Below are 12,645 nucleotides of genomic sequence, written 5' to 3'. Positions count from 1 at the left end.
CCAAGCTCCTATGTCCGTGGGATTTTCCAGGCCCTGGAGTGGGTTGCTGTGTCATCCTCAAGGGGATCTCCCCAACCCAGGTGTCGAACCTGAGTTTCCTGTGTCTCCTGCACGCAGATTCTTTACCACTGAGCCACCTGGGAAGCCCCAAGTGTGATACTGATATACCTTAATCTGTTGTTCTTACTCCAGTTTTGACAACTGCCCAGTAACATTCTCTATAGCATCAACCCCCAGCAGGACAGGGCCCAGCCCAGGGGCATGTGGCATTTTGCTGTCCCTATCTAGACTTTAGATATCAAGCCCACAGGAGGTAAAACATACAATAGCAAGAGATGCAGACAGGTTGAAGAAAGATGGTCAACCTTACATGTGTGTCCCACAGACTGATGATTTTGTAAATCTTCTAACGTTCTCATGATAATTCATCATTCTTGTGATTATATAGGTTGCTTAATAAATTAACTTGCTGAATATGCTAGAGTTTTGAGGATTCTATTCTGTAGTGTGTTTATTTTTTAAAAATCTAATAGGACCATCATAAAATGGAAGTGGTCTGGGCTACTGAGGGGAACTAAAAGTGGTGGAGGAGCCCTGGGCTAGAGAGAGGGACTTTGCATTCTCAGCTCCAAAAGCTGTGCAACTCTGGCCCTTCACTGTCCTTCTCTGTTTCTCCATTTCCATGGGTGGCCTCTGAGGCTTTCCTACTTGCAACTGTGGAATTAGAGAAGAGAGTCCTAAATGGCAGGCAGGAAGACTTGGGCTCCTGGTGGCTCAGCAGAGCCAGGGACTAGCTAGGGGACCTCGGGCAGGTTGCTTGTCTGTATCGGCTCAACTTCTCGTGGTGAAATGATGCACTCTGAGATCCTTCTTGCGCTGATGCTCCTTGCGCCTAAGAAGTCTTGGGTGGAGGGTATAAACTGATATTTAGGCCTCCCCTTCAGGGTCTCAGGTGGCCTGGATGAAGCTGCTCATCCCACCTGCCCCAGACCTGGGTTTCTCCTCCCTGAACTCCTTAAACTCCTCTAGCCCTGAGTTAAGTCCTCACTCAGGCAACATGGAATGGCTGGGTTGTCCCATCCTACAGGCAGAAAGCGTGTGTGTTGGGGGCAGGGATATTTGGCAAGTGGCTCCCAGAGATACTGGCCCACAGTTGTGCCTCTCCCAAGTCATGTGTGTGGCACTGGCCTTGGAGCTCACATGGGCCCCAAGATATTAACTGTCCCAGGAATGAGGCCCAGGGAAGACAACAAGCAGCAAAACGTGCAGAATGGAGCAGTATGCAGCTGCAAAAAAGCATGAGGCAGCAAAAAAGCATGAAACAGCTCTTTAAACACTGAAGTGTCTCCAAGATGTATTGTTCAGGGGAAAAAAAAAAAAAACGCAAGTGCAGATCAGTGTGTGAAATGTCACTTCTCACATGGAAAAACAAGATACATGTGATATGCTTGTATCTGCAAAGACTATCTCTACAAGAATCCCTAAGCTCTGGTTAACAGAATTGCCTCTGAGAACCAGAAGTGAGTAACTGGGAGAGGAGACTCACTGTGTTTATTCTGTCTTCTGAAGTGTGAGCTCTGTAAGTGCATTGTCTATTTCAAGGGGAATACGATGGAAGCAATCCTGTATGAGGAGGTATGCGTGAGGGGCTCCTAGGATGATGCTAATCGCATTTCTTGCTCTGCATGCTGGGTGCGCAGGTGTGCTCAGCCTGTGAAAGTACACTTAATGGCACATGGACCATCCTGCACTTATGTTACACTTTGATAAAAGTTTTAACTTAGTATGTTGTAAATGATTATTTAAGTATATGTGTTTTACAAAAACTCTGCAGGATTATTATAGTGTTAACAGTGGTTGTCTTTGGGATGGTGGTATTTCTAAGATCCTGCAATATTTGAGTTTATATATATATATATACACAATGAGTACCTGAGCAGAGAAATCTATATACTTTTTCAGAACCAGTAATCAGTAGAGAGAATTTCTGGAAGGACACACGGAAACTGCTAACAGCAGTTGCCTTTGGGGAGGAGCCTGAGGGAGGTACATACTTTTCACTGCATCTACTGGATACAACTGGTCTTGTTTACTCAGTGCATAAATGGCCTATTAAAAACTATTTAATAAGGCAAAACAAATAATTATTATTCTGTCTCAGCTGTTCTCGCTGGTTAGGGATTAGGCGAGGGAGACTAGGAGGGGTCAAGCAACTTCTCTGGGGTCGCCCAGCAAATCTGGTGGCAGACGTGGGCCTCTAGCCCAAAGCATCCAACTATTTGCTCTGTCCTTACTCCCAGGTTTCCTGCCATTGACAAGGTCACAGTCGTCTTCCCGTGGCTTTGCCAGGGGCTGCCTGGACCTGGGTAGGTGTGGGGTGTACAATGTGCTTTCCTAATTAGCTCCCAAAGGGGGACTGTTTGCTGATCTGCAAAATGGGCGGCCCCATTTCAGGCTCTGACTGAGGGCCAAATACAGGGTGTGACAGAGAGGGTGCAGCATAGAATCTGAAGCCAGTCTTCAGCTGGTAAAAAGTGTCTGTTGAAAAAAATAAAGAAATAGGCATATGAAAGTACCTGGAGGAAAGGGCGGCTGCCTGGCTCTGCCGTCTCTCCTGGCCCCTCTCCTTGTTCCCTGCCTCCAGCTTCCCCAGCTTCTCTGATCCTGGACCCACAGGGACAGAGCCCCACAGAGAGAGCCAAGAATGGCTCCACTGACCAGCCGTCCCCATCGCCCTCTCGGCTGGACCTGTGAGATGGGGAAACACCACCTCCCACCTCTCAGAGCTGCTGGGAGGATAACAAGGGTCACAGGGGCTGGCACCCCGACTGGGGCATCTCCAGGGCAGGGGAAGGAGCTCACTTTGGGCTTTACAGGTGGACAGACCTCACATCATCACCCTGCCATGTGCCAGCCATGCGCCTTTGGGTGTCATTATTTCTTCAAACCATCTCAGTTACAACAGGGGTAAGAGTACCCCCTGTTAGCACATACTCATTTGCACATGTGGAAAACCACATGCTTCCCCAACCCTGTCTGTAAAGACATGGATAAGGCATAGATTAAAGTATGGTACGTTCACAAGATGGAACAAACAGCTACTAAAGAAATGAAGAGAACCCTTTACCTTTATGTACTGACTTGGGATAATAGCCAAACTAGATTAAGAGAAAAAAAAAAAGAAAAACACTTGGAGCAGAAAGAAGGTAACAAGGGGCTACTGTCTGTGTAAAGGGTAGAAGAAAACATACATGAGTATTTCTGTATTTGCTTGGTTATTCACACGGAATAGAAAAGTCACACAAAACTAGTGGCTGAGCCTGTCTGCAGCGGGAGAACTGTGGCTGGAGGACAGGAGGGAGGGAGACTTTTTTTTTTTTTACCACATACCCCTCTGTACCTTTTGACTCGTGAACCATGTGGATGAATACATTCCTCATTAAAAAATAAATAAAATTAAGATTTTTCTTTTACCAACCACACCAGATACGCAACAGTTGTTCAAGAAGACAGTGATGAAAAACTGGTTATCTCGATTTCTAGAGAGGGAGACCCCTATCGTCCTGCAGCCCCACTCCCTCCAGGGCACAGGGCAGCACCTGTGACACCTGTGTCTCTTCCAAGGTCCAGGAGAAGGGCCACCTCTGACCTCTGATGTCCCGAGGCCCCTCCCTTCTGCAGCTGGGAACATCTTTTACTTAAAAATACCTTTTATTTTAAACCCATCAATTCTCTCTCTCACACATACACCCACACTCATCCATAGATGCACACATCCTCTGTCACCAACAGTCTATGTTTTTCCAAAGGATCTGCCTTGTCTCTGACCAGCCAGGGCTGGGGCCGGCTGGACGGGTCCTCACGGCTCTCCAGGGTGGGGCGGAGATGTCCCAGGGGGCCTGCTCTGAGGGTCATGGGCCCAGGTCATTGTCCTCTGGTCCCTCCACAAAGAAGGGACCCAGGTTTGGCTCCTGGGGTCTTCTCCCCTGTTCACCCAGTGGCTGGCCTCTGGCCTTCTTCTCAGGGTCCTGCTTGGAGCAAATGACACAGGGATCCAGGCTCATCTCCGTGGCACTCGAAGTGGGGCTACCCCCCTCACCTTCAAGCAGCTGCCCCCCAGGTCACGACGGCTTCCCTGTGGGAAGGGAAAAAAGAGGTATTAGGGGGTTCAACTGTCTCCTTGAATGCTGGAACTAACCTCTGTGCCCAGCAATAGGGGACTTGATAAACACATCAGTTAGCCACACAGTCAAGTTCATGAAGCAGAAGGCAGAAGACACTAAATGGACTAACAGGGGATGATGCTGCAATAACATTTAAAGACAAAACCAAGGACTGAGTGCGTGCTCCTGTGTGCTGAGATGTCCAGAGAAGGCACATGGGAAACTGCTAATGGGTTCATCAGAGAAGAAGAATGTGATAAGGAGGAGACAGGATGGGAGGGAGGCTTTTTAAAAAAAAACTCTATATACTTTTTTACCTTTTTCATTTCTTTTTTTTTTTTTTTTACCTTTTTCATTTCTTCCCCATGTAATCCGTTGCTTAAAAAAATCCAATACAGGTCAAGTCATACAATTTTACACTCAAGGGCATAACACATTCCACAGTGGTTCTCCTGCTGCCTGGGCTGTAAATTCAGTGGCCTCCTCATCAGCCTCAAAAGTAGATTCTGGAATTCTGGCCTCCCTGCCTTCATTCAAGGTGTTCGCAGGAATATGCACTCTGGTCCTGTCCTGGGAAGATTTCTCTGTTCCTGCAACTGCCTGGCACTCCTTGCCTTTCTGGGGCCAGGATAAAACCCAGAAGGGGAATATGGGATCTCTCTGTTCTCCCATCAGGCTGGGAACTCAGGGGGGTGGCTGGAGAAAATCCTTCACTCTGTAGCCCCAGTTCCAGCCTGGGAACTGGCATGGAGCAGTTACCAACCAATGCTGCTTGGATCAGGGGTGTCCACTGGAAGACGAGCTAATGGTGGCAGCCCTGGAGGCCACCTGTTTCTCTCACGCGGCAGGGACAGTCTCTCCCCGCTATTCTGAGGTCTGACACCAGGGTTTCAGCCTTACTGTAAGCCAGCAAAGTCACAGACATTAGAGCACCCCCTCTTTTGTGTCCTCCAGCATTGCATGAATGGCTCAGAGGCACCCAGCCAGTTGGTAAAAAGGGCTGTGCTAGAAAATCCATGTTGTCCAGTCTGTCTGGTTTCCAGGACATAGTGGGGTCTGAAATCCCACTGTAAACGCTCATTCCTAAGCCTGACTAGGGGATGACGGGACCAGCCTTTTTCTCAGCCATCTAGAGAAATAGCTGACCATCTGGGAGCTCTGCCCCCTGCCCCCCTCCACTCCTGGGCCCAGGTTGGGGCAGATCCATCCAGATGCAAGCCCAGCCTCCCTTGAGGCTCTCTGGGCCCAGGGACAGCGTGTTCATTCACAGGCAAGGCTATTTTGAGGGCTGAGGCCACAGTCCCAGCAGAGCCTGGGGCTTGGGCTTCTCAGACAAACTCTGGCAGCCGCAGCTGAGAAGGGCGGATGGGGGTGGCGCGGGGTTGGGGGGGGGGGGTCGTGTTGAGGTTGGAGGATAGAAAACCAGCTTCCCACCTTTTCAGGATCAGGAGAGCCGCCTCTACCCCACGTCTGGCAGTCATCGTGAGACTGGCATTTCCCTGAGAATGCTGAGACTGTTCACCTCCCTGAACCTCAATCTCTTCATCTATGAAATGGGGACAAAATGATTCTACTTGCCACCACAGAGGTGCAGTCAAACGCAAATGCAGCTGTGAAAGAGGCTTGGAAACTGCCAAACACATTTAGAAGAGGCCTTGACTAGGCCCCAGATTCTTTGTCCCTTTGCCCCTGAGTGCCAAGGGCTCCGAGAAGCCCTGTAGTTAGTAGGTGGTTAGAATAAAGCAGACCTGGGCTTCAACCGCAGCTTTGTCTTAGACTACCTGTCAGACCTCGGGCAAGTGACTTCAGCTCACGGAGCCTCAGTTTCCCCATGTGTAGTCACCATGAGGATTATACACATTGACACAGGTAAAGCCCTTAGCAGAGTCAGGAACATAGCGAGTGTTCAATGAACATTCACAAGTATTAGCATCAGCATCACCTGATGATGGCATCTCCTTGCCCCACTGCTCCTGGGCTGGTACCCCAAGTGGGGAAGGCTTTACAAGATGATCTTATGTGACCCCTACCCTCAGGTGACAAAAGGGAAAACAGGGCAAAGACAAGAACCCCCTACTTCCCCTTGCTATTTCTACCACAGAGGGCCACACCTAATCCCTCCTTAAACAAGATGCTGCAGGGAGCTATCTCCATGGTGACCCCAACCCCTGACCAGCCAGCTTGGGGCGAGACGGTAGCTCGGAGTGAAGGGATAGAGTCCGGGGCTTTAGAGCTTTCTGGAAGGCTCCCATGGGCTCCCCAAGACAGCCAGTTTTCTTCCAGTTGAGTCCCCAAGTCTTTGAGGAGCCAGAGCCGGCCAGGATCGCCCCTTCTGCCTATTCCCAGAGGAGTCTGTGGACTTGAGAGCATGGCTTCTGCAGCCAAATTTGGCTGGGTTCTAGGTCCTGTAGACAGATCCCAGGGAAGGGGCCAGATCCAGGCGAAGCCATGAGACCAGCAGAGAAGCCCCCAGGCTACCTGCTATGTGGGTGGGCACATGACAGACACACCCTCTCCCCCAGGCCTACTGTTACCAGGCCTTCCCACACTAACCTCCTATTTCCCAATCGAGCAGGCCTGAGTTTGAATCCTGGCTTCTTCATGGGCAGTGTCTCTGAACCAGTAATGCCATTTCTAAGCAGGTAGGGATAACTAGAGCACCTTCTTCCCCAGCTATTGGGGGTTTTTATCTTTTTTTTTGTCTTTTCTGCACCATGCAACATGTGGGATTTTAGTTCCCTGACCAGGGATGGAACCTGTGTTCCCTGCATTGGAAACTCAGAATCTCAACCTCTGGACCTCCAGGGAAGTCCCTGCTGGGGGATTTTAATGGTAACACGTCGGGGGGCGGTTAGCACGAGAGATCAGGGCTCATCAAGACTGCTGACACCGCTGTCACTGGCCTGTCTTCGCCTCCCCTTTGTGTGTTGCCACTTTCAACGTCTTCCCTTCTTTAGGTCATGGTTTCTGATCCCAGCTCTGCCTGTGCCTTGCCCCTAGAACACCTTCCCCTACCCTTCAACCTGCCTGCCTCCATCCTCAAGCATTGTCGGGGACTTAGCCCCTGGGTCAGGGGCTTCCTCTGACCCTGACAGTCCCTTTGTGCACCCCCATCAGACCATAGCATCCCTCTTTTCACCTCCAGGCCCTGCCCTGACCCCGCACTGGGAGTTCCCGACTGCAGTGCACAGGCACCTACCACCTGCTTCTCTGGGAATGTTCTCAGGGCCAACAAAAAGCAGCTGTCGGGTAGCTGAGGTTTGCTAAACCGAGTGGATGGGTGAAAGGCAGTCAGGGAATATCGCTGAGGGCCCAGTCAGCCCTTCACAGCCTGGGCTGGATTGCCCGCAGGCCCGTCCTAGCTTCTCAGTCCAGCCCGGAGCACAGACAAGGGCCCACAGCTGGGAGTGACAGGGACCCTGGAGAGAGTTCAAGTCTGAGCCTACCAAGACTGACTTAGGGAAACGGAGGCAGCCATCAGGGTGGGAGGCCAGGATGGGAGTCTGATGAGCTGGAAGGGGGTGGTCTGAGGCTAGGACCCAGGGGCTTTCCTCAAACAGAGTGAAGAGGGGAGCTGGGGCAGCTTTGAGAACCAAAGACTGGGGGACCCTCAGAGGCCTGACTCCAATCCCTCATGCTTTTTTTAATTTTTATTTTACATTAGAGTTGATTAACAATATTGTGTTAGTTTCAGGTGTAGAGCAAAGTGATTCAGTTATACACACACATGTATCTACTCTTTTTTAGGAGAAGGGGACGACAGAGGACGAGATGGTCAGATGGCATCACTAACTCAATGGACATGAACTTGAGCAAACTCTGAGAGCTGGTGAGGGACAGAGAAGCCTGGCGCGATGCAGTCCACTGGGTGGAAGAGAGTCGGACACAACTGAGTGACTGAACAACAATCATTTTTCAAATTCTTTTCCCATTTAGGTTATTACAGAATTCTGAGCAGTGTTCCCTGTGCCCTCAATGCCTTGTCACTTTCCAAAAGGCCATGGGCCGGTCAGGGACTCTTTCAGCCTCAGTTTCTGCAGCTGTAAACGGAAGTTGCTGGGATGCAAAGCGGTCACACAGACAAGACTCCTTATGCTAAGAAAAGCCCAGGCCAGAAGGGGAAAGGCTAGGGGTGAAGCAGGCTCTTTGGGGCTGGTGCAAGGGGAGAATCAGCTTTCAGCCACAAGTGCCCCTCAGCGACCTCTGCGGCTGCTCACCCTTACCCAGTCCCTACCAGCCTGGTACCCATCCTTACCTAGGACAGACCACAGGAGCCTACCTCAAGCTCTGCCCCGATGACTCAACAGTGCCTTTCCTGGACGCGCCGTTCCTTTAGGGGGTGGGTATCCTCAGGGGACCCCCTCATTCATGCTTACTGCTCACGAGCTGGGTGCCTCTGGCTCTTGACTGGGGCTGTGCGTCCCCTTTTCTTCTAATCTCCTGCCCCTTGGTCAGTCTCAGGATGCATAACAAATATTTAACAAAAAGGGCAGTTCAGGGCACACACACCCAGCAGACCCGGAGCCTGCATTCTGGCTTCCGAGCTGGGTGATGAGGGCAGCCCTGAGACTCAGATCCTGATAAAACCAGCAAAGCTACCTGCCTGATGGGGGTTCCTGCGAAGGTAAGAAGAAAGAAGACCACGAAGGCGCCCCTACATAGGTAGGGCCTGCTGCTGCTGCTGCTGCTAAGTTGCTTCTCGTGTCTGACTCTGTGCGACCCCATAGACGGCTGCCCACTAGGCTCCTCTGTCCCTGGGATTCTCCAGGCAATAATACTGGAGTGGGTTGCCATTTCCTTCTCCAATGCATGAAAGTGAAAAGTGAATGTGAAGTCGCTCAGTCGCCCGACTCTTAGCGACCCCATGGGCTGCAGCCTACCAGGCTCCTCCGTCCATGGGATTTTCCAGGCAAGAGTACTGGAGTGGGTTGCCATTGCCTTCTCCGAGGTAGGGCCTATGTTATGTTAAAATGCCTTTGTTATGATCTCCCCACGCGCTCTTCCCAGCACACCTCTAGTTGGAGCGAGTGTCCCTGGATGAGCAATCTCCATCCTCTAAACTACGCCTGAGCGCCGGGCTTCCCTGCACCCCGTGTTTGGGGGACATTGTGAGCTGTTGTGCTCCACACCAAACCCTGGGCTTGGACAGCCGCACTCCCGACGACTCCGTGTCGCTTCCCCCCTCTCTTCACTGGGGTCTCTGCCCCTCTCTTGCTACCTAAGGGGCCAGTTCCCTGACCCCACGGGCGCAGTGCTGGAGCGCGGCGCGCACTCACCCCCTTGCGCTGGTTGCTGAGGCAGAAGGTGCAGATGGAGCGTGGCTGGCGGCCGCCGTCGGGGGCGGCGGAGACCGCGCTCTTGGCACTGCCTGCAGCTCGGAAGCACGGCTGCCCGTCGTCGGCCGCGTCGCCCAGCAGCAGCACGTTGGCCAGATGTGCGATGTAGCTGGACGCCAGGCGCAGCGTCTCGATCTTGGACAGCTTGCGGTCCACCGGCTCGGTGGGGATGAGCGTGCGCAGCGCCGTGAAGGCCGTGTTCACGCTCTGCGTGCGGTCCCGCTCCCGCGCGTTGGCCGCCTGCCGCTGTCGCACCACCACCACCGGGCCGGCGCTGCCCGCCGCCCGCCGCCCGCCCCCGGGGCCCGGGCCGCGCCGTGCCGCCTCCAGGCCCTCGCAGCAGCCGAACGACTGATCGGAGGCGTCGCTTTCGCTCCGGTTCTCCTCGTCCTCGCTCAACAGTCGCACGTCCGGGTACAGCACGTGCGCGCCGACGGGGCGCAGCAGTGCGAACGCCATGGGCACCCGGCCTAGTCCCTGGATGAGCAGCGTCCCGGCGTTGGCCGCGCCCCGCCGTGCGCTCCCGCGCGCTCCCACGGCCCCTTCGGCCGCAGCCTTATAGCCGAGGGAGGGGCCAGTCCGGAGGCCGCCCCGACCGGGGCGGGGGGGGCTCCGCCCCGGCCAATGGGAAGGCTCCCGCCGCCGCCCGGCCAATGGCTAGGCGCCCACCGCCCCCCGTCCCCCAGGTTGAAAGCGGCCCGCGAGCTGGTGGCCCGCCCTGAATGCTCCAGGTCCCCGCTGGCGAGCTGGGTAAACGTGGGGGTCGGCGAGGGTGGGATGGGCTGTACTCAGATCCAGACTCATCTTCAGCCTAGACCGCCGGGAGACTGCGGGCAGATCCCTTCTCTCTTGGCTTCAATTTCCTTGTTTGGAAAGAGGGTTACAGAGAAACCAACTCGGGTTTTTCTGCCCTCAAATTCTGCTGTTGTGATGCTGCAACTCACGTGTTGTCAAATAAGGGAGGGGGGGGGAGCTTTTAACTTGATAAATTCCCAGATTCCTCCCAATCTGATTCAGCAGACCCAGGAATCTGCATTCTCTACAGGATGGTGGTGTCCACGGAGAACAATCGGAGAAACACTAATAATCTTTCCAAATAAGGACTCAGTGTTGTCACGTCCCTGACAACAAACTTAGAAGGGAGAGGGGGAGAGAAAGAAAACGAAAACGAAACACACAAACGCCAGTAGCTCTATTCATTCATTTATTCATTCAACAAATACTTACTGGGTCCCGGCTATGCCAGGCATGGTTTTAGGTGAGAAGAGAAATGTGAACAAAACGAATTCTTGGCTTTCACAGAGTTGGCATTTTGGTTGAGGTTCTACCACCAAAATGGTTGTGCCAGACACAAGGCTGCGTCATGGTTACTGTTCTGTGCTAAGTTGTGGGGAGGTGCCCCTGATTGACAGAGGAGAGCTCTGTCCTTCAGGCTGAGTGAGAGCACTGGCCCTAGCCTGCGTGTCTTCATGATCACCCCTGTTCTGTCTCCACCCCCAGTACAAGGAGAGCTTCTCTCCCTTACTCCCCACAGCCCCATCCTGTGCGGCTCCTGCTGCGGCCGCCCTGGCTCCCAATCCACACCCTCCCCTTTCCTTCTGCTTGAAGTGCCAACACCACCCCCTCAAAACACAGGCGCTTACAGAGAGAGGGGGTGGGAGGAACTATCTTCCCTTGTTGCCTTCCTTCCTTCTGGAAACCTTAGATTGTTCAGCCAGATTTCTGACACGTCCTCTTCCTCAGAGGCTCTGGGAAGAATTACCGAGATGATGATGGTTGCTGGGATCCCCAGGTTGCTCATGTCCCTTTCCCAGCTCCCTTCTGTGGGGCTGGCCTAACCTGGATTCACTTGACCTTGACAATAACTTTCTCTTTGGCCCACATGGCAGCCCGTGAAGCAGAGAGAGCCCAGGGAGTGAAGTTGGAGGAGCTCTAGGTGCTTTAGGCTCCATCTTTCTTCTGGGCATCAGTTCTCTGGACTGATGCATCCTAGCTCTGCCAGGCTGTGTTTTCCTGGCTCTCCAGATGCAGGCCAGAACTGGGGAGAGACAGGGAGCTGGAGGGTTTCTGTTGGCCTCTGGGAGAGCAGTCCCTGAAGTCTTCAGGCCCTAGGGCCTTCAGGAAGGTCTGTTCCCACACCTGGCTCTCCCCCCACCTCATTTGACCATGACCCCAGACAGGCTGGGCTTTGGAGAGGAGGAGAAGGAGTCTGCTCGGCCCCCTCCCTGCAGGGCCAGCCCCACACACAGCCCCAGGCCAGGCTGCTGCTTCCTGAGCCGATGAATTATTACCGGGAGATTTCCTTCCCTGTCTGCGCCTCCTCACAGGGGCTCCCGCTCCCTTCACTTTCGCTTCCCCCCCTACCTTCTCCCCCTCTCTTCTGCTCTGGACCCTCAGGCAGCTTGAGATTCCTCTGTCCAGCCCCCTCCCCTTCCAGCACGACCTGGAGGAGCCAAATAGGGCGTGAACTGGGCCCGGAAGGCGGGGAGGGGGGCTTCCTTGGAAGGCGTATTCATTCATTCGCTCCTCAGGCAGGTTTTGACACAGGGGACCCTGGGAGTAAAATAAAACCATGAATGAGACTCAAGGCCTTCTGCCGTCCAGAGGGGAAGGCAAGCTGTAAACAAAGAATTCCAGGACAATGTGGACAGTGCAAGCCAGGGCCTGGCATCAGAGAGACCCAGTTCCGGCCCAAGGTTAGCTGCCTCTTGGAGTCTCAGCTTCCTGCTCTGAAAACAGAGGAGTAATAATAGTACTTATTCCCAGGGCTTCCCTGATGGCTCAGTCGGTAAAGACTCTGCATGCACTGCAGAAGATCTGGGTTCGATCCCTGGGCCAGGAAGATCCCCTGGAGAAGGAAATGGCTACCCACTTCAGTATTCTTACCTGGAGGATTCCATGGACAGGGGAGTCTGGCGTGCTACATCCATGGGGTCGCAAGAGTTGGACAGGACTGAGCGACTAAACCACCACTTCCACACTCCTAGAGCTTTTGGTGGTTGTTCCCTGAGTTGATGCCAATAAAGCTGGGGCCTGGCACACGGAATGCATGACGGCTAGCAGTGGTTGGTGCTAGCCGTTAGCCGTGTCAGGGGCTGGACCCTGCCAAGGAGCACTCTGCCTGGGAAGGCACTGAGCAGCTTGGA

General features: G+C 53.3%; 1 protein-coding gene across 1 annotated transcript; it reads right to left on the bottom strand.

Annotated features, from left to right (window-relative positions):
* Window positions 1–3,730: 3,730 nt before the first annotated feature.
* Window positions 3,731–9,978, bottom strand: TCF15 (transcription factor 15). Its single transcript, XM_061125819.1, has 2 exons — window positions 9,440–9,978; window positions 3,731–4,135 (listed from the first exon to the last, which is right to left on the bottom strand). Exons 1-2 carry the CDS (start codon window positions 9,956–9,958, stop codon window positions 4,061–4,063), a joined length of 594 nt encoding a protein of 197 aa, XP_060981802.1. The 5' UTR covers window positions 9,959–9,978; the 3' UTR covers window positions 3,731–4,060.
* Window positions 9,979–12,645: the final 2,667 nt, after the last annotated feature.

This window comes from Dama dama, chromosome 23 (genome assembly GCF_033118175.1).
Source record: "Dama dama isolate Ldn47 chromosome 23, ASM3311817v1, whole genome shotgun sequence".
Classification (NCBI taxonomy): domain Eukaryota; kingdom Metazoa; phylum Chordata; class Mammalia; order Artiodactyla; family Cervidae; genus Dama; species Dama dama.
This window is presented reverse-complemented; position numbering and strand designations above follow the sequence as displayed.

Bases quoted from the DNA above. Each gene is read 5' to 3' on its own strand.
- TCF15 (XM_061125819.1), bottom strand. From the start codon at position 9,958: ATGGCGTTCGCACTGCTGCGCCCCGTCGGCGCGCACGTGCTGTACCCG. The intron at 4,136-9,439 runs GTGAGTGCGCGC...CCCTTCCCACAG, and splicing joins TCAGCAACCAGCGCAAGGGG to GGAAGCCGTCGTGACCTGGG.